The sequence below is a fragment of the Callospermophilus lateralis genome, chromosome 1 (assembly GCF_048772815.1).
Source record: "Callospermophilus lateralis isolate mCalLat2 chromosome 1, mCalLat2.hap1, whole genome shotgun sequence".
NCBI classification, from domain to species: Eukaryota; Metazoa; Chordata; class Mammalia; order Rodentia; family Sciuridae; genus Callospermophilus; species Callospermophilus lateralis.
In genome coordinates, this window is record NC_135305.1 from 23,519,875 (window position 1) to 23,541,956 (window position 22,082).

At 38.3% G+C, this 22,082-nt stretch overlaps 1 protein-coding gene across 4 annotated transcripts in view; it reads left to right on the forward strand.

The window, feature by feature from the left end:
* Positions 1-1,592: 1,592 nt before the first annotated feature.
* Cep41 (centrosomal protein 41) overlaps positions 1,593-22,082 on the forward strand; it is a 42,530-nt gene continuing 22,040 nt past the window's right edge. Inside the window, exons 1-3 of one of the 4 annotated variants that reach the window (XM_077110461.1) lie at positions 1,634-1,704; positions 14,719-14,834; positions 15,762-15,825. In XM_077110461.1, coding sequence (XP_076966576.1) covers positions 14,727-14,834; positions 15,762-15,825 — 172 coding nt within the window. In that variant the 5' untranslated portion in view covers positions 1,634-1,704; positions 14,719-14,726. Of the gene's footprint in view, positions 1,705-14,718; positions 14,835-15,761; positions 15,826-18,069; positions 18,122-22,082 lie in introns of those variants that run through there. The other 3 variants (XM_076860405.2, XM_076860426.2, XM_076860416.2) reach the window with 3 other exon arrangements.

Sequence of the window (22,082 nt, forward strand, 5' to 3'; positions counted from 1 at the left end):
TATTGCATTACCATCCATTTACTCAGTCTTCCAAGTAAGAAAATTATAGTCATCCTCGATACCTTCTTATTCCTTGTCCCCTCTGTTTTCTCATGTTTATTTGCCTACAAATATCTTTTAAGTCTCTCCTTTTCTCTTTCTCATCACCCCTTAGTCACTTATTATCTTCTTTCTGCTTTTTCCTGTTTATTCTACTCATAATCTCCAAGCACCCCCAAAACATTCTAGGTAAGCAGTGTATTCTAAATAGTAATTTGTCTGGAAGCTTCTGTTTGCTATGATTCTAAATGAGTATCCTCCTCACCTCCCACCTTTCCAGTTTTTTGCAACCCCAAATCCTTCCTTATTGTAGTGGAAGAATGAGAGACTGGAACTTTTAGAGATGCTAAAGGATCCAAAAGGAATCATGATAAACACCAGAGAACATTAGGGAAGTTTGATTAAGTATGAAAGAGTGAATGCAGTTCAAGAAGCAGCTGTGACCATAGTTCAAGACCCTGGAGATCAAACAGCTCTGAATGGCTACTCCATCGAAGGTATGGCCCTAAGAATGGGTTGCTGAAGGACCTGAGAGGACAGGGACATGCGAGACCACATTGTTGAATGGGTCATCTGCATAGACCCTGAAGTGGCTCATATGTATGCTATTATTCAGAGAACCAGTGAATATGAACAGCTCAGGGTAATCTTTCTCCATTCCTGGAAAAAACAGCTTAGAGCAAAGGACAAAGGGTTACTGTGTTGCTCCTTCCATGTAAAAGGAAATAATAATTTTGATGGATTTGGTGGGACATTTAAGAGCCAAGTCAAACTGTGTGCGTAATTGTTTTGTAAAGGTGCTAGGACTTAATTTTCAGATCTGGAATGAGAACAGGTGGTGGCTGATGGCAGGAGTCACAATGGTTTCCATGACGACGGGATTGGGTTTTAGTCATCTTCCCATCCTCCACAAAACCTACTGCAGCTTTTCTCATAAGGTGCTTATTAAATACTTGTTAAATGAATGATGAGCCACTGAATGGTGTGTGTGCTTTGCAATTAAAGCTGCCGTTCTTTCGCTAGCGTAAAAGCTTTTAAAGCAACAATAATTACTGTATTTACTCATGATATTTTGCATAATTTGCATAATAACTTAACCTGAAAACAATAAACTATATACTCTCATTCCTGCTTCATAACGTATTCCCTATTGGGGAGGGATAGCCCAGATGTTTGATTAGAATGGCCTTAAGAGCGGGGAGTGGGCTCCAAGGAGGTGCGTCCCGTGCTGCATTCCTGCTCCCCCATCAGCTAAAACGCCCCTTCGCTCCCCACTATCGAAACCCTCCCCCGTCTTGGGAACTGCGCAGGCGCCAATCTGCTCCCTCCGGCCCCCGCCCGGAACCCCACTTCCCGCGCTAAGGCTGGAGCTCGCGGTCCTGCACCCAAGCACAAAAGGCCGGGCTAGCTGGCGTCCCGCGTAGTCCTTAGCAACCATTGATGGAGTCTCGCTCTCACACGACCCTGAACTGAGACAGTAAGCGGAGCAGCCATTGGCTGGCCTGAGAAGACAGGCCAATCGGAGAAGAGATTATAGGGAGGCGGCTGAGCGAGGTCGGGGTAGGGGTTGAAAGCTAGGGTTAGAGGCAACCCGTGAGGCTAGAACCCCGAGCGTGGTCGGTTGGAGCAAATATGTCTTTCCGGAGGCACATTGGGAATCCTGAGGTGAGGGCCAGGTCCGGACCTCAGAGCCGGACGGGGCGGGCGCACCGGAAAAGGCACCACGTGGACAGGGACGACCAGACAGCTACTTCCGCCGCCCGGAAGGCGGGAAGCGGCCGGCGTGAGGAGGGGTCGGAGCTCAGGGCCCGGGGCGGGGGAAGGCCTGGGGCTCCAGGCCATGTTTAGCGTCTGGTGGTGACAGTCCCCAAGTATGGACTGGACGTCCAAATATGGTTTGTCGCCGCGAGGAGCGAAGTACATAAAGTCACAGCCCCTACCTTCAAAGGGATTACAATCTAGGAGTGACAGTGCAAAACTAGTGAAATACAAAGGAAGCTCTGAGCGCTAGAGAAACCAGAGGAAAGGGAGCCGTCATTTAATGGTGTTGGTACAGGAAGAGCAGAAACAAGCAGACCAACCCATTGGAAAAGGGGACTAAACAGGGAATTAGTTCCCCCCACCTTCCCTAGGACCTCTAACTTCTTCATCTATCTCACCCTAAGTGCTTTGCTGCATTCGTGTCCATCTAGGGTCAACAAATATTAGATGCCTACCATGCAGTAGGTGCTAGACTTAGAGAACAAGACGAGGCCTCCGCCCTTTAGGAAGTCAGTCTCAAGGAGATCTGTAAACAAGATTTTAATACACATAAGACCAAGGGAGGAAATGAGAGAAGGGTCCTGGGCATTTCAAGGTGAAAAAGCATCCCTGGTAGAACAGCTTGAGCAAACAGTTGAGTATTGAGCTCTGAACAGTCCCCTGCAGGAGTCTATAGAGACTAAAGTTGGGAGGGGTCTTCTATGTCTTGCTAAAGTTCTTAGCCTTTATCCCAAAGGCGAGTTGCAATCCTTTCATCTCGGTGAATCCTTGGTACAGTGTTGAGAAAGGCTGAGTTCAGGCTGTGCAGAACACCATGATCAATTAGTAAATCTAACTTAGTCTAAATACTGTATAATCTCACATGTGAAATCTAAAAAAATCCAACTCAGAAGTAGAGAGTAGAATAGTGTCACCAAAAGCTGGGGTTGGGAGGTGGGGTGGGGAGATGTTGGTCAAAGGGTACAAAGTTTCAGTTAGGAGGACTAAAGTTTTGAGATCTATTGCACAACAGAATGTCTACATTTAATATATTGTATATATTTCAAACAGCCACGAGTGAATTTCAATGTCTCACCACAAAAAAATTGAGGTATTGGATAGGTTAATTAGATTGATTTAATCATTCCACTGTGTGTGTGTGTGTGTGTGTGTGTGTTGCCCATGCATCAAATTGTGCCCTATAAATATATACAATTATGGTTTGTCAAAAAAAAATAATGTTAGTAAGAAATGTCTCTGGGGAGTAAGGGGGTAGATTACCAGACTACTAGAGAGTAGTAGTTTGCCACATAATTAATTCTCTTACCTGCTGGTCAGAATTTGAAAAGTTTTAGTAAGGAGTGACATGGGTATTTACATGGTCAGATGACTGTAACCTCACAAAGGAGAATGGATTTGTGGAGGCCAGGACTAGAGATAGGGAGATTGGTGATTTGATAGGTTATTTGATACAGATCTAAACTGAGGCCACTGAAACTGGAGACAGAATTGGGGAGCAATATTTAAGGGGCATATTATGGTTTGTATCTGGAATGCCCCCAAAGTCTTATGTATTGAAGTCTTTGTCCCCAGTGAAGCCATGTTCGGAGGTCAGGTGTTTTGGGAATTGATTGAATTATGAAGGCTCTGATTTATTGGTGGATTAATCCATTGATAACTGAGTGGACTACTGGAAGGTGGTAGAAACTGTAAACAGGTGGGGCTTGGTTGGGAGCTTGTCCATGGAGACTGTATCTTGTCCCAAGCCCCTCCTCCCTGCTTTTGGCTGCAAGGAGCTTAGCAACTTTCCTCCACCACATCCTTCCACCATGTTTCAGCCTTGGAGCCGTCTGACTAAGGACTGAAACCTCTGCAACAGTGAGCCCAAAGAAAACCTTCTTTAAGTTCTTTCTGCCGAGTGTTGACTATAGCAATGAAAAGCCTACTAACGGGGTAAAATCATGGACACTCCTTGATTAGCTTTGGGAGAGTGATGGATGACCATCTAAATGAGGAACTCCCATTTTCTCCATCCTTTGTCTTAAATTCATTATTCTGATATTGCATGTGTATTGCTGGTTCTTTAATTTTTATTCTTCACTTTTATTTCCTATTCCCCTTATATTTGTCTTTTTTGCTTTTTTTCAAGAGGTTAACTTTATCTACTAATCCTTTTATTGTTTTTAATTTCTGCCAATATGTTTTTAATTTTTAGGGATTCTGTTTTAGAACATTTTGGTTGTTTTCAGTTTGGGGCTTTTAAAATAACTATACCAACATTGGGTGTAGTTCTTTTTCTGGGATAGACACCCAGGAGTATGATTGCTAGGTTGTAAGGTAAGCATAAGTTTAGTTTTATTAGAAATTGCCTAACTATTTTCCAGAGAGACTATATACTGTTTCTACCAACAGTGTATGAGATATCCTCATTTTGTAAAATCTTGGTTTTACAACGTTTGATGTTGTCAGTGTTGCTGGTGGTGGTGACTGTGTAAATATTATTTCAGAAATAATCATTGAGATTACTTGTCCTTTCTTATGTTTCTTTGTTTTTCCTAGAGTTTTTGCCTTTACTTTATTCTATGTTTTTTATGACTAATGTAAGAATTTTTTTTTATATCACTATTCACAATGTTTCCATTTGCCCAGAGAAAGTTGGTGTGTATGTGTGTGTGTGTGTGTGTGTGTGTGTGTGTAGAACGAGTTTTATATTGTAATTTTGTTTTACATAAATGTTATAATATTATACATATGGTTATTTGACTTGTTTTTTTTTTCACTTAATATATCTTGGATATCTTTCCATGTTATAAAACTATAGCTCAACTTAATTATTTTCTTTTAACTCTTACCTAAGTACTTGATATGGTCATATCATAGTATTAATCATTTGTTTGTTTTTTTTTTCTGGTTATATTAAACCTAATTTGTGCAAATGGATTGATATTTAATTCTTCATAGTCTCCAGTTATAGCTAATTTTAGTTCTTATTATTTTTACCTTCCATTCTTCTCCCTTCACCATAGACATCTGCTCCCATGCATTTAATGTGTATCTTTCCAATTTACAGGCTTTATTTTTCTTATATGGCATACAACATTATTTTCTGTGCTTAAACATAGTAAAAGTATTATGCTATTTATCTTTACAACTTTTGTCATGCAAATTATGTTTGAATTCCATCCATATAGATGGATATGTCTACTTTAAAACTTTTAACTGCCGTACAGTAATGTAGCATTTTATTTATTCATTCCTCCATGGTGGTCTTTTAGGTTGTTTCTGACCTTTTGCTGTTATAAATACTGATGTAATGAACATTTTAAAAATATTTATATATACATGACAGCAGAATGCATTTTAACACGTCATACTTAAATGTTGAGTACAACTTCTCTTTCATCTGGTCAAACGATGTAGAGTTACATAGGTCATGTAATCATATATGCACATAGGGTAATAATGTCCGATTCATTCTGCTATAATTTCTACCCCCATACCCCCTCCCCTCTCCTCACTCCCCTCGGTCTAGTCCAAGTTACCTCTGTTCTTCCCCCCACCAGTGAACATTTTTATTGTTGAGTTTTGAGAGCTCTTTTTATGTTTGAGATACTAGTTCTATATTGGATGTGTGCTTTGCAAATAATTTCTCCTGGTCTGTAGCTTAATGTTGTTTCTTTCTTTCCTTTTTTTTTTTTTTTTTTTGTGTGTGTGTGTGTGTTGTGTGTGTGTGTTGGGGATTGAACCCAGGAGTGCTCTACCATCAAGCTATATCCTGAGTACTTTTTAATTTTTTATTCAAGTTGGGATCTCACTAAGTTGCCCAGGGTGGTCTCTGTCTTCCAATTCTTCTGCCTTAACCTTGTGAGTCACTGAGATTACAAGAGTGTATCAGTGTACCTGGCTGTAGTATTTTTTTTTTTTTTTAGGAGAGAGAGAGAGAATTTTAATATTTATTTATTTATTTTTTTAGTTTTTGGTGGACACAACATCTTTGTTTATATGTGGTGCTGAGGATGGAACCCGGGCCGCACACATGCCAGGCGAGCGCGCTACCGCTTGAGCCACATCCCCAGCCCCTGTAGTTTTAAAAATCCTGTAGAAAGGCTGTTTTTGAAAGAAAAAGGGTTTAATATTTTTCTCTTTTTACTATTTAAATTTTATTTTTGGGGGGTGGGTGGCACTTGACCCCACAGGAGCACTTGGCCACTGAGCCACATCCCTAGCCCCATTTTGTATTTTAGAGACAAGGTCTCACTGAGTTGCTTAGCGCCTCACTAAAATTGCTGAGGCTGGCTTTGAATTCGTGATCCTCCTATCTCAGCACCCAGATTACGGTTTAATTTTTTATAGTAGCAGCTTTATAGAGATGGTAATTCAAATAATTTAAATTTACTCCTTTTAATGATCTATAAAGATGTGCAGTCATCACTAGAGTTAATTTTAGAACATTGTTATCACCCCCAAAAGAAATACTGTAACCTCTAGCTGGCGTCAATGCTCCCATCACTCCTTCCCACCCAGTTGTGGAAATCACTAATCTAGTTTTCTAGTCTAGATATTTCATATAAAAGAAATCATGAAAAATGGTCCTTTGTAACTGCCTTCTTCCACTTAGCATGATATTTAAGATTTGTTCTTGTCATTTCATTCATCAGTACTTCATTCCATTTATTGCTGAGTAATATTCTATCACATAGATATAACCTCTTTTTGTTTATCTGTTCTATTGATGGACATTTGGATTGTTTCCATTTTGGGGCTATGAATAATGCTACAGTGAATATTCATATATACATTTTTGTCTGGATATGCTGTTTTCATTTCTCTGATGATACATTATATGAATATATATATATGTATATATATATATATATATATATATATATATATATACACACACACACACACACACACACACATATATATATGCATTTCCCCTTTTGGGTGCTGAGATCCAGGAATAGGTCAACAAAGGATAGTATTAGATAGTATTGATTAGGGTATTTTTTGTTTTGTTTTTTTAATTATAGTTGGACACAATACCTTTATGTTATTTATTTATTTTTATGTGGTGCTGAGGATCGAACCCAGGGCCTCGCATGTGCTAGGCTAACGCTCTACCGCTGAGCCACAACCCCAGCCCTGGTTGGTTTGTTTTTGCAGTACTGGGATTGAGCCCAGAGGATCTCTACACTGGGCCACACCCCCAACCCTTTTATTTTCTTTTGAGTAGGGTCTCACTGAGTTGCCCAGGTTGACCTTGAACTTGCTGTTCACCAGCCTCAGCCTCCCAAGTTACTAGGATTTCAGGTGTGGGCCACTGTACCTTGCTCCAACTAATAATAGCTTTTAAAAATGTTTTTCCCCTGTATAGTCTCTGTTTCCTCCAAATATCTGTTTTTCTTTTTGTTTTTGTATCAATCAGCTTAGATTGCCATAACAAAATACCATAGACTGGGTGGCTTAAGCAGCAGAAATTTATTTTTCATAGTTCTGGAGTCTAAAAGATCAAGATAAGGTGCCCACTGAGTCCAGTTTCTGGTGAGGACTCTCTTCCTGGCTTGTAAATGTGCTCACAGTGAAGGTGAGGGGAGAGGGAGTTCGTTGTTGTCTCTTCTTATAAGGACCCTAGTTCTATTAATTCTATTGGATAAGAGATAATGATCTCAGGCTTCTTTTAGTTCTCAGTTATTAATTTGTGTTTTTGAGTAGGAGATTTATTTTTTTATTTAAATGGTGCATTATTCTTATACATAATAGTGAAATTTGTGGGCTGGGGATGTGGCTCAAGTGGTAGCGCCCTCGCCTGGCATGTGTGCCTCCGGGGTTCGATCCTCAGCATCATATACAAACAATGATGTTGTGTCCGCCGAAAACTAAAAAATAAACATTAAAAAAAAATTCTCTCTCTCTCTCTCTCTCTTTAAAAAAAAAAAAAGGAAAAAAAAGAAATTTGTTCTGTTCTCTTTATATATGGACAGAACATAACTTAATCAATCTTATTTCCTAATATCTTGCTATTCCCTCTGCTCCTCGCTCCCCCGATCTGTTTGCTCTTTGAGTAAAATATTTTAAAAGGTGGTTGAGGTCTTTGTATATTGGGGAGAGGCTTGCAAATGGTGAGCTTTATTATAGAACAATATCACTAAGCTGTGATTTAGGAATTCCCCCTTTCAACTCTGCACTCTCAGCCTTTCCTCTGTGCCTGGTCAAATTCTCCAGAAAATTCCTCTGGTTTCCTGAGAGTAAAAACCTAGATGGATGCCTGGTGGGATTATACCTAGAGATTAAATCTCAACACTAATGCGCACCATTCACTTATTCCTCTCATTTTCAATAAAGATATCTCTGCCTTCTACTGTGTAGAGACCTCCCACTCCAGAAATCCTTTCCAGGAAATAAATCAATAGACGTCTGCTAGGATGGGCACCGGGCAGTCACTCAGTAGCACAGAGGAGAGAGGGATTTGGAGATCCAGCTGCTTCTCAAATAGGCTTCCACCAGTCCTTTCAGCCACTTCTTTTACTCCCCACTTCTGGAGGTGCCTGAGTCTGTCAACTCCTCAGCCTTTTAAGACTTGTTCTTGGCTTCTTTCCCTGTTCCTTCTTAGTCTTCGGTTATCCTGAGTACATCAAGCATTTTCACTTGTTGATCTGCTTTCTAGAGTTCAAGAATCTAGTGTTCTACTGCTGTCACTTCTCCCACTCTGTTTGATTTTGGGTGGGTGGGTGTAATACTGAAAGATAATAATATCCTTTCAGTAAAGGTTTTGGGTAGGAGTGAAATAAAATGCTTTAATTTAGTCTGCTCTCTTTGCCCAGTATAGGTCATCTGTAATTATTGTATTTACTAGTTTGCTTTCTGGCATACTTACAAGAACATAGGATAGGGACCTCATCTGCTGCATTGTCTCATTACCTGCACACAATAGTATTTCATAAATATTTGTCAAATAAGTGGATGAATATGTATGATTGAGATCTATCTATCTATCTCTGAAGCTGAGAGAAGTCAAGGCTGAAAGTTCACAAATCAGAAATTAGATGCCTATAAATGGAAATAAGCCTAAGTGTTTGGCTCACAGAGAACCTATTGATTGAGAAGGTGGAATCCTGGGGAGCACAGTAATTAAGTGGCTGACAGAGAAATGATCTGTATGTCATTAGAGAATCAGAGAATACCGCCAAAGCCAAGGGAGTGGAAACTGAAGAAAGTGGGGATATATGTCAGTGTCATGTGGTATAGAAAAATAAGTTACACTCTGAAGAGTATCCATTATATTCATCAAATAGTGGATCAGATGTTGGGTAGCTGCGGTAGAATCCTCAGTGAGCAGCACTATAATGGACTGAAGAGAAGGGCAGATATGCAATGTACATTATTATTCCTAAGAAGCTTAGCTAGAGAATAATCAGGGTGGAATGATGTTCTAATTATATATTGATTTCTTTTGAACAATTTCCCTATTTTAAAAAAGAAACCATCATTTTACTATTATCCCTCATGGTTCTGAAAATTCACTGGTCTCAGCTAGGTGGTTCTCACTTGGAATCTCTCATGTGGTTTTGCAGACAGATGGGAACTGGAGCTAACTTACTTTGAAAATGTCTTCATTCACAAGTATAGTGTTATTGTTGTCTATTGGCCACTCAATGGGCTTTTCTGTGTGGTGTGGCCTTTCCTATCACATGATCACTGAATTCCAAGAGCAAGTGTCTGAGAGAACCAGGTAGAAGCGGTACTTCTTTTATGATCTAGCCTCAGAAGTCACATGATATCACTTCCGTCACAGTCCCAGACCCACCCAAATTCTACAGAGGAAACATAGGTTCCACTACTCAATAGGAAGAAGGTAACATCACACTAGGATGGGAAATTTTTTTGTGGCCATCTTGAAAAATGCACTTGGAGTGCTTTTTCCATCCTTCTTCCCCATCTTTTTATCCACAGAAGTTCAACCCTGAAACACAGCTTCAGTGCCCACTCTTCTGTAAACTCTCTTCTCACTCTACAATGTATGAGCCATCTCCTTTCAGATTTCCAGAGCCCCTGGTGTCTGTGTACCTACATAGGCACCAGCATGCACACTGATGTTGTTCAGGTCTTCATTTGGCAGGTACTTACTGCTTTTTTACTAGTACAAGGCTTTGTAGCAAGTACAGAGATGTACAAGATTGAGCCCCTGTTGGAAATGCAGGGAGTGAGATGTGTGAATGGCACAAGGAGAAGTAAAATCTAGGCAGGGAAGATATTTCCCTCTAACTGGGCCCTTTTAAAGGAGAATTCCTAGGAGACATGTTTGTGCTTGGTTTCAAGAGTCAGAAGAAGTGGAGTAGCTGGGTAAGGAAGGTACACAGGGAGGATATTACGTATCATTTGACCCTCCCTAGAGATGTAGCCGTTACAGGGTCTTTGACATTTTCAGTTGTTCTCAAAGAACCTGCAATAATACCACAAACATCAACTTAACTTCCTGATTCTTCTTGATGAACTTCATTATGACTACTTATCTTAAATTTTTATTTTATTTTAAATATATCCAAAGCTTTCTCTTCTACCTGAACCTCTGCTCATTAACCTATAAACATTCTCAAATTAATTTCTCTCTCTTTCTGTCTTAAAGAAAACAACAACAAAGATTATCCCTTAGCTCTTGGACTGGGGAAAAAAACAAAAAGACCATCTGTCTATTTACCATCCTTTTCTTTCCTTCCTCCCCTCTCATACAGGGGACCTGCTGTTTTTGCATCTGCCCTTATCAATTTACCATAACTGCTGTCATCAGGGCCATCTACAATGTCCTGTTTTGCTAAATCCAAATTCACCTTTCTGTTGTTCTTTACTTGACCCTCATTGTTGTTCACCTGTTCATGCTTGACCTCTTGTTCTCTGACGTGACAGCTTTATTCCCTGTTGACCCCTCCCTTCTTTCTGCAGCTCTTCTTAAGTTTTCATGACCCACTTTCTTATGGCCTCTTCTGAGTCTCAGAAGTTGCCTCTTATCCACCTAACCTTCAATGTTGGGGTTTTTCTTCTCAGTTTATACTTTTTCTAGAGTGGGTTTTGGCCATTATCATGATTTCTTCAGTTGCCTAAAGCTGATAACTCCCATATCTTTTTTTTTCATAGACTACATCCATCTCCTGATTTCCAGATCTATATAGCCAACTAGACACTTCCATTTTAGATAACCTACAGTTATCTTATACTGTTCATGCCCTAAACTGCACATACCATGTTTTTCCATATATGCTTCCTCTTCAACTCCCTTGTTGGGGGCATGGTACCACTGTCCTTTTGTTATAACAGGCCATTAACCATTGTTTTGATTCAACATTTTAAATGTTTCTTGAGATGGTTTCTATTCATCTCTACTGCCACTTTCTCAGGACCAGAATTCCTCTTAGCACAATACCCTCCCACCTGATTTTCTTGACTGCCTCCCTTCTTGACTACAAGCAAATTTTCCAAATTGCCGCCAGAGTGAGCTTGTTAAAAAAAAAAAAAAAAGGAAATATAATCTCATCACTGATCCCTAAACTTTCAGTGATTCCCCATCATCTTCTCTTGGGTTTCTTAACTTTGGCATTATTGACATTTAGGCTATTGCTTTGTTATGAGGGCTGTTCTGTCCATTATTGAATATTCAGCAGTATCCTTGACCTTTACCCACAAGATAATAACTGCAACCCCCAACACCCAGTTGTGACAACCCAAAGTGTCTCTAGACATTAACAAATGTTCCTGGGCAAAAGTGCACCTGTTTAAGACCTACTGATCCACAGGATAAAAATCCAAATTTGTTAGCCTGTATACAAGGCCCTTTGTGATCTGCTCCTGCCTGCCTCTCCAGCGTCATTCATCCTCACACTACCCCCAGTGTTCCAGGTCTACCAGTTGCCATTAGCTTTCTTAAAGCTGTCCATACCTTCTCTATCTGTTTACTTGCCCAGGCTTTTCTCTCTGCCAGGCCCTGTCTCCCACCCACTGCTCTGTGTACTTGAAAAAACTTGGGTCCTCAGAATTTAGCACAGAAGGCATCCTTTCAGGAAATGGTTCTTGACACTTAATCTGGATTAGGTACCATTTTTGTGCTCCCATCACACCCCTGCTTCCCTCTCCTTGTTCACCCCACTGTCTGACGTAAGTGTATCCAGAAGTCAGTGACAGCTGAATGTGTCCTCAGCATAGGGGTCTGCTCTTGGTGGGCATTCAGTAAGTGAATGGCTGGTGCTCAATAAGTCTTTGTTGAAGGAATGAATAGTCTTCCTTGAAACAGCTGCTTTTTACAGCTCTTTCCTTTCCACCATTCCAGCCTGTTTATGTCATCGAAATAAAGCCAGTTGGTCAGTAGGTCAAGAAGCAGTCACCCCAAAAGCAAGAATTTTAAAGAAGAAAGTATGGCTGTACCGTAAACATGCTGGCAGTGGAGCACAAATAGCTTTACGTTGTGGTTGGTACTAGAAAATCAGCAATAAAAAAAGTTGGACTGAAAAGGGAACATGGAAAAGAAACACTACATTTTTCTTCTGCAGCATATGGATTTCTCATTAGTCCATGTAAGGGAAAACCGGGGGCGGGAAGGGCTCAGTGGCTGCAGCTGTCCACACTCTCCCCTCATCATTCTGCCGCCACCACACCTGGTCCCCAGAGATACCCTCACTTCTTAGCTATTTTGGCTTAGGTATGGACAAATCCCCCTGGTTCAGCAGAGACTGGCCTGGAATTTTTCAAAAGAAGCTTTGCTAGGAAACTGGTGGGAAAAACAAAACAAAAGTAAAAACAGGAAATAAAGTATAGAAATGATAAAAATATAGCGTGCCAAAAAAAAAAAAAAGTCCCTTAACTTCAGATAACTGAAATCTAGAATTTGCTTTCTTTGACTCTGTACTGTTTGTTTCATTTTGCCATGAAATTGTCTCTCTTTGGGGAACTTGTCCTAAATCTTCCTTTTCAGTCTTATGTTTATTTTCCTTCTATTACTTAAGAATCATCTCCATTTTCATTTAGGGAAAATGGAAAGGAATTGGAATTGATGTTATAGTCACTTTATCCTATAGACAGCAGATCATAATGAGAAGTGATCAGTAACCTTTTTCTAAGGATGAAACAGATCAATGCTTGCAAAAAGAATCTGAGGACCAGTGCTAACTGTTCATAATAAAGCTTTTACTTGCCAGGTGTGAAGCAAAAAATGAAGACCATGTCATATGAGTTTTTTAATATTACTTAAGAACTGAACTTTAAAAAAAATTTTTTTTGTAGTTATAGATGGACAGAATACCTTTATTTTATTTATTTTTATGTGGTGCTAAGGATCGAACCCAGTGCCTCACACATGCTAGGCAAGTACTCTACCACTGAGCTATAGCCCCAGCCCAGAACTTAACTTTTTACTCTAGGATTTTTTTTTTCTTTTCTACCTTTTAGGCATTAAAATAGCAGATGGCAGGTCTGAATGTAGCTCTGTGGTACAGTCCTTGCCTAGCATGTGCAAGGCCCTGGGTTCGATCCCCAGCACTAGGGAAAAAAAAAATAGCAGATGGCTTATGTTTTTATGTATCAGCTAAAAATTAAATTAAAAATTTAAAAATAAACAATTCTAAAAAAATAAAATAAAATAACAGATGGTAGTTGTAAGGTTTTGCTTTGGTTTTGTTTTTTGTGTTCTTACTTGGCAAAATTAAAAGTTGATAACTCTCTGTAGGTGCCCCCCACAAGTTTTTAAAAATTCTTTTGGTCTCTGAAATCCACAACTTTGACCAACAGATATTTTGTTCAGACATAGAAGTATCCTACTTTTTTTTTTTTTTTTTTATGCTTGTAGGTCATTTGAAAAGGTATCTCAGTATGCAATTTATTTTGCAGTCCTCCCAATAGGATATGCTATAAATTGTTTTCAAAAGCAAGTGGTGTAATTTTTTTTTTAAGTTTTTATGTTCTCTCCTAAGGAACCAGATAGTTGGCTATAATTCAGTCTTTATTCAGATACTCATTTATTGACTGAATATCAGTAAGTACACTTAGTATGTACTGGGTCCTGGGCAAATATAAACCTTCAAGGAAATCCTAAAGTAGGGAAGAAGTTCTAGTTGTAGCCAACAGGCAGGTATCGATACTCTGGGGGATAGGAGAAGAAAGTACCTAATTCCACTTTGGACAGCTTTACAGAGGAAATAAATTTTGTCCAAAGACAAGTTGAGGAAAGGCATTCTAGGCAGACACCTCCAAGACTGGAGATATTACGGGGACATTCCTGTCAATAGGCACATGTGCAGAAGATGAAGTTGGAAAGATATTATCCAGTTTTAATTTCATATTTCATATTCCACAGCTACCTATACTGAACATATGAATTTCATACTTATAGGCTAGAAAAAGACCTATAAAAAAAGCCATATTTTGTAGTGTCCTTTTTCTTTATCCTTCCCTTCCTTAATGGCTTTTGCACTCACCACAGGAATTTAATATGGGTTAATGTCTTGTGCTTGGATTCAAAATGTTAACTATCTAAACACAGCACAAGGGAGACCTGGCAGGCATTTTTGCTAACCATAAACTTATCCTGAGCCTGAGATGAGCCTCAGCTGCCACAAGAGCCAGTCTGTTGGCAGTGACACATGTGGAGCCCCAGACTTGGAGGAGCAGTGTCAGAGTTTGCCAGCACAGGCCCTGGCCAGACAGCATCTGGTCAGGTCTAGATCCCACCTGCTATATTTTAGATGATCTGTGGATAAAATCTAGAGGGTGTCCCAAAGCCTTCATAAAAAGAGTAACATTAAAAAAGAGGGGCAGGATAGCTGCCTTTCATTATCTTAACAGGTTTCTTGAGGCAGGGGCAGATGATTCACTCTGTTACAACAGTGGATTAAAAAGAAATTGAAGGGAGATCAATTTTTGGCTCAATGTAAGTTTTTTTCTTTTCTTTTCTTGTAGTACCAGGGATGAAACCCAGGGTTTCCCACATGCTGGGCAAGCACTGTGCCACTGAGCTACATCCCCAGCCCAAGATATTTTTCTTTTTTTCTTTCTTTTTCCATATATTTTTATTGGTAAGTTATAGTTGTACATAACGGTGGGATTTGTTGTTGTTTACTCATATGGGCACACAATATAATTTGACCAATATTATTCCCCGGTATTTCCCCTTTTATTCCCCTCTTTCCTCCCTCTGGTCCCTCTTCTCTACTGATCTCCCTTTGATTTTCATGAGATCCCTCCCACCTTTTTCTTTTTCCTCTCTAGCTTCCACATATGAGAGAAAACATCCAATTCTTGACCTTCTAAGTTTGGCTAATTTCACTTAACATAATGTTCTCAAGTTCCATCATTTTCCTGCAAATGACATAATTTCATTCTTCTTTCTGGCTTAATAAAACTCCTCTGGATGGATATATATATATATATATATATATACATACATACATACATACCACATTTTCTTCATTCATACACCTAGGCTGATTCCATAGTTTGGCTATTGGAAATTGTGTAGCTATAAACATCACTATAATGTGATGACTTTAATCCAAGGTAATTTCTTTTTCTTTTTTTTTAATATTTATTTATTTTTTAGTTGTAGTTGGACACAATACCTTTATTTATTTATTTTTATGTGGTGCTGAGGATTGAACCCAGGGCCTTGCATGTGCTAGGCTAACACTCTACTGCTGAGCCACAACCCTAGTACCCCAGATAATTTCTAAGAGCTTTTTTTTTTATTCTTATCACATAGTGCTCTGAGATTATTTTGACAAAATGTGTTTTGACAGAAACAAGGTAACTGTCTTCACCTGAAGAAATGCCATAGCAAAGAGTTCTATATGGTAGGGATGGTTAGATCTCTAAAGTAGCTTTCATCCTTAAAGTCGATGAAATTTTATTATTTTTCCCCATTTTTAAGTATCTGACTCTTTCCTGAGTTTGCCACCTTTATCTTTACATTAACCCAATTAATTGTGGATTTTCTTATTTTGTAGTATTTGACTAAAAGGATACCACAGAACCCAAAATATCAGCATGTCAAGTCAAGACTGGACACTGGTGAGTAAAGATTAGAAAGTTAGAATTTTTTTTTTTTAATACAATAGCTAATTTTTGACAGAAAGCAGCCCATCAAAACTGGTATAAATCACAGCTAAAAGTTTCTCACTATCTTGCCTGATGTCTTTTTGGGCTCAGGACTTATCTTTGAAAACTGTTTTTCAAATTATCAGTAAAAATTTGCAGTTACATAATTTAGCTCATTTTTCATTACCACATTAGAAATAATAGAAATTGAGAAAATGAAGTCCCAGAAATGGAAACCATTGTTCAGTAAGTTATGGCGCTGATGCTAAGTAAATATCAGGAGGTCATCTTCTGTTTTGAAGTACCTTAAATATATTGCTTCAAGCTGGTGGTAATATCCACGTGCATGTTTGTTCTGTTTGGTGTTCACACAGAAGGTACAAGTGAAACTGTGGACTTTAGGTGGTAGAAAGATGAGTGTGGATTGTGGTTTTTGCAATGAAAGAGCTTAGATTCAAGTGATGGCAGACAGACTTGAATGAGTAACTAAAATATCAGACAAAATTTAATTTGTACTGCAGTTCAGGTGAAATATGGTTTACAAGTACCTTCCTACTTATTTCTTTGCTATTCACATCCTTCAGTGTCCTGATGAGGACTGCTGTCCAGATCCTGGTGGATTTGCAGTCTTGTGAGGTTTGGGTTGTTTGTTTGTTTTTTTTCTACCCTTTAAATCCTGTTGTGGAAAATCTACCTGAAAAGATGGCTTTGCTAGGGGATTGGGGGACTCTCTACCTTTAGCAGTACTGAATTTTCCACCAGTACCTCAAGACAACTGAGGAAAGCAAAGGGGGGTGTTGTCCTTGTTTAAATGATCTCATTTATTTTGTCTTTATCTTTCTGCAGTCTCCTTAAAAATCAATATCTTCCATTGCGCATGTTTCCTCAAATAACCTGGACTTCAATTAAATGTTTCAAATGCAGATACTATTTCTTTTTACCTTTCTTTCAAACATCTCCTTGTCATACAGATATTTATCTTTGCAAATATCCTGTTTGATGGGCAGGTGAAAATATTATCACTGTTTTAGAGGAGATGGAAATTGTGGCCTGGAGATTTTGTGGTTTACTGAGAGTTCAATATAGAATCTAAAGCCAGGATTGTTGGCAGAGTGAGAAAGTCAATACTGGAGAGTTAGGTACCAAATCTAGTGTAGTGTCTCACCACCCTGTGTTTCCCCCAGCCTTGTTTCTTCTATCATTTGTACTCTGAGCTCCTTTACTTGTGCCCACCTCCCCCTTAATTGCAATAGTGGCCCACCCTTCTGAAATAAGTGATATGGAAGTAAGCACCAGATATGGGAGAAAGACTACTGTTCCTGAAATCTTTATAGCTTTGAAATTAAAATTTGTAAAAACTGAGATTTATCTAAGATACTTAGATTCGTCTATGCCTTTGTAACTTTTTTTTTTTCTCTTGAAAATCAAACTGGTGTTTATGCCACCCCATTCTTTCTTTTCAGTTTCTTAATTCATAACTAAAATTTGATTCACTAATAGTGCCTGAAATTAATTTCAGTTTTTGTAATATTGAGATACTTATGTTGGTTTTTATAATATATATTAAATACCTATATCTAGTATATCTTGAGAGTTTTAAACTACTTTTTAAAATTAGCTTTTTATTCTGAGATAATTGTAGAATCGCATGCATTTTGTAAGACATGATACAGAGAGATTTCATGTACCCCTTTCCCAGTTTCCTATATGGAAACATCTTAAAAAACTATATTGTCACAACTGTGATATTGACATTGACATGTCAGTCAAGGTACACAACATTTCTATCACCCCAAGATTCCTTATGTTGTCCTTTCTACTCCCACTCAAATATTTAACCCCTGACAGGCACTAATCTTTCTCTGTTTCAATCATTTTGTTTCACAAATAGTATATAAATGGGAACCTATAGTAAGTAACCTTTGGATTGTCATTTTTTTCCTCAGCATAATTCTTAAGATTCGTCCAGGTTATTACATGTGTTGATAGTTTATTCCTTTGTATTACTGGCTGGTATTTACCTGTTGAAGACCATCTGCATTGTTACCACTTTAGGGCTGTTACAGATGAAAGTACTATAAACATTCATACAGATTTATTTATTTATTTACTGCAGTTGTGGGGATTGAATCCAGGGGTGCTGCACCACTGAGCTACATCCCCAGCTCTTTTTATTTTTTATTTCCACACAGAGTCTTGCTAAGTTGGTGAGGCTGGCCTCAAACTTATCATCCTCCTGCCTCAGCCTCCCTAGTAACTGGGATTACAGGTGTGTACCTCCTTGCCTGGCTTATGTACGTATTTTGAGTGATCATAAGTCTTCATAATTGCCCAGGAGTACAATTGCTGAGTCACATGGTAGTTTATTTGTGTGATATAAGAAATTGCTGAACTGTTTTCCAAAGTCACTATACTATTTGATGTTCCCACCACATTGGTTAAGTGGTTCATTATCTCTGATAGCCATTCTCATAGGTGTGTAGTAATGTATTGCAATTTTACTTTCCCTAATTGCTGATGATGAACATTGCATTTGCTTATTTGCCTTTTGTATATCTTTGGTAAGATGTCTGTTCATGTGTTTTGCCTGTACTAATTGAATTGTTGGGCTTTTTGCTGTTGAATTTTGAGAGTTTCTTATATATCTCAGTTACTTAGGAGGCTGGGATAGGAGCAGTATAAGTAACCCTTTTTATTTTTTCAGACAAGGTCTTTAGGTTGACAAGGCTGGCCTCAAACTTACATTGCTCCTATCCCAGCCTCCTAAGTAACTGGAATTGCAGGCATGAGCCACTGCATCCAGCAAAAGTTTTAAATTTTGATGAGGACCAATTTTTCAGTTTTTCCTTTTATGGATCATGATTCTGTTATCAACTGAAAGAACTCTTTGCCTATCCCAATGATTTTTTTTCTAAAAACTCTCTAGTTTTAAATTTTACATTTAAGTCCATGATATATTTGAGGTGATCTTTATAGAAGGTGTGTGACTTAATCAAGATTAACTTTTTTTGCTTATGGGTATACAGTTGGTTCAGCATTGTTTGTTTAAATGGTTACTTTTCCTCCATTGAATTACATGTTCATTTTTGTCAAAAGTCAGTTGGGCATAAATGTGTGGTTCTGTTGCTGGGTCTCTGTTCTGTTCCCTTGATCAGTGTGTTTGTCCCTCTACCATTATCGCCCAGTCTTGATTACTGTAGCTACATGGTAAACTGGATTAATTAAAATTGGTTATGCTGATTATTTTTCTTTACAAAATTAGCTATTCTGATTTCTTTTCAGACAAATTTTGTGATAACCTTATTTAAAATTTTCTGCGATTTTGATAGGAGTTGTTCATCAATTTGGAAAGAATTAACATCTTTACTTTGTTGAGTAACCGTTAACATGTTTTCTATATCCATGGACTTGTCTACTCTGACAATTTCATAAAAATGGAATCATATAATAAATATATAGCCTTTGTGTCTGTCTTCTCTCACTTAGTATAGTGCTGTCAAGATTCATCTGTGCTATATAGCAGGTGTCAATACTTCATTCCTTTTTATTGCCAAATAATATTCTGTTGTACCTCTATTCTGTGTTTGTTTATCTACTCATTAGCTGATGGACATTTGGATTATTTACATTTTCTGGCCAAAGTGCTGCTTTGAACATCAATGTATACAAGTTTTTGTGTGAACATGTGTTTTCAGTTCTCTTGGGTATACGCCTAGGTGCTGAATTGCTGGTCATATGGTACTCTATGTTTAATTTTTAGAGAAACTGCCAAACTATTTTTTCAAAGCAGCCACAGTTCACATTCCCATCAGCAATGCAGGAAGGCTCTGTTTCTCCACATTCTCACTAATGCTTGTTATTGTCCATCATGTTGATTATAGCCATCGTTGTGGGTGTGAAGTAGTATCTCATTATGCTTTTAATTTGTGTGTTTCTAATGACTAATGATGTTGAGCACCTTTTTTATGTGCTTGTTGGAATTTTTATATCTCCTGTGGAGAAATGTCTATTCAAATCATTTGCCTGTTTTAAAATTGGGTTATTTTTCTTTGTATTACAAGAGTTCTTTTATTTATTCTGGATATTAGACTCTTACTCTGTTCTGTTCCCTTGATCAGTATGTCTGTCCCTCTACCATTACCACCCAGTCTTAATCACTGTGGTTACATGGTAAATTGAATATTTAAAATTGGAAAAGTAAACTGATTATTTTCAGTTTATTTTTATTTATAAAATATAATCATTGTATTTTCTCCCATTATTACTATTGATTATTATTATTTTCATTTTATTTTTCTTTACAGAAATATAATCATTGTGGATATTTTCTCCTATTCTATGAGTTTTCTAGCATTTTTTGTCATACTCAGCTGGAGGAGTAAAGTATATCTACCCATCTTCCTGGAAACAAGAGTCTCCCAAACTAGTTTCATAATAGTTTTTGGAAGGGCCAAAGCATGCCTCAGTGCTTTAAAGCTCAAAATATTTTAAAGTTAGTGTGGGAGCGAAATCTTATTCTAGGACTTGATTGTGTGTGTGTGTATGTGTGTGTGTTTCAAATTTAGAATCTATTTTAAAGTCAACTTAGGGGAGAGATTTTATTGTAATGTTGGTATTCTGTTCTGTACATTTTTGTGACTGACTTCTCTGTTCAGAGGAGGTCTTCTACCTGGTGTGCAGCACCTGTTGTTATGTACCAAGACCCAGAACCCATCATCCTTTGAAGCCAGCAGGCCTGGGGCAGCCCAAACCCCAGCGTTTTGTTCAAATATTATCATTGCTATTTGTGGCGTGTGGTGGAAAAGATGAGGAGTCCTGGGTAAGAAAACACAGGAGAGACTTCAAAGCTCAAGTAAGAGTTAGGAGTTCTCATCTACAGAATGTTTTTAAGCTCTGCAGTCAGAGGAAGTAGGCACAGGAATGAATGAGCATTTCCTATTTCAATGCTAAATGGAAGGGTCTTTAATCTTTTCTTACCAGTGAGCAATTCAGAGTTAATCACAAATCAAGAATTCGATCAAGAACCAAGTATCTCTGATCTTCACCCAAATCATCTGCTGAATTCTTCAGAAACTGATATTTTCCTCCTACATAAAGATTATTTTTTGTTCCTTTACTTCTGACTCCTCATAGAAACCTGAACACTGATATACAACCATGGCTAGAAAACTCAGAATTATTTTGAACTTCCAGCATTTCTTTTATTCTATAGGTGCCTGAGTGTATCTTCCCAGCTCCCCAGCACTGCCAAACTGTGCCATGAGTGGATTATGCTCCTGAAGAAACCCCTGCCGGCATTTTGTTCAGCCAGCACAGCAGGGCTCTTGTGTGTTCTCAAGCACCCTCACAGGGTTTCTGTTCTGCAGTGCTGCAGACTGATTAAGGGACACTTCCCAAGCCACAGGGCTCTCCCTTTATTAGTCTCTTCTAACTCTTCTGCCAGATGCATTACCTCTTACTTCAGTCTATATTCAATCTCATTTCACATTTCTTGGCACTTTCCAAATTTTGCAAACTTTCTCCATTCAGTCTTTGCTTATTTTTATTTTTATAAAATTTTCCTTCCTGTATTTCTGCATAAACTAGAATATTTCATTTCGTTTTTTCTTCTTTAGTTTTTACTTTTCCTGAATACTTGCTAATAGCCTTGATCTTAAGCATTCAAACTCATTATAGACTGGGTGCTCTTCATTTTTATTTGGGATTTAATTCTGTCTCTTACGTCAAAGGAAGAGATGTATGTGAAAGGCTTTTACAAACCAGGGTGCACTATACACACGTAGAACTTATTGAGGTTAACAAAGGACCACTGTGCCTCTTTTCATGCTTTCTGATAATTCTGAGCCAAAAGAACTTCTCCTCAGAGGAGGGAAATATTGAAGAAAAATAAAGCCTTAGAGTTGTCTCTTAGCAACTGAGTTCATGCCTTATAAATCTTACCCACCTTAGATTACTGCTGCTCAGAATCACTGGCTTTTCTTTCAGGCTTAGTACAAATAATGTTATTAAATTATAGAGCCCCAATGGAAAAAATGTCTAATGAATGAGTCACTCGGTTAATCAATTGTACTCTACCTTTGCACAGGACTATTGATAGAGTTGAATTGTTCCTTTCTCTTGATTCTAATTGTAAAACTTTTATTACGTATCTTTCATTGCAACTTAAAGTTGTAACAAGGCAGAAGCCAAATATCACTTTATGTACTTCTCAGTTGCCTGAGTCAATATCG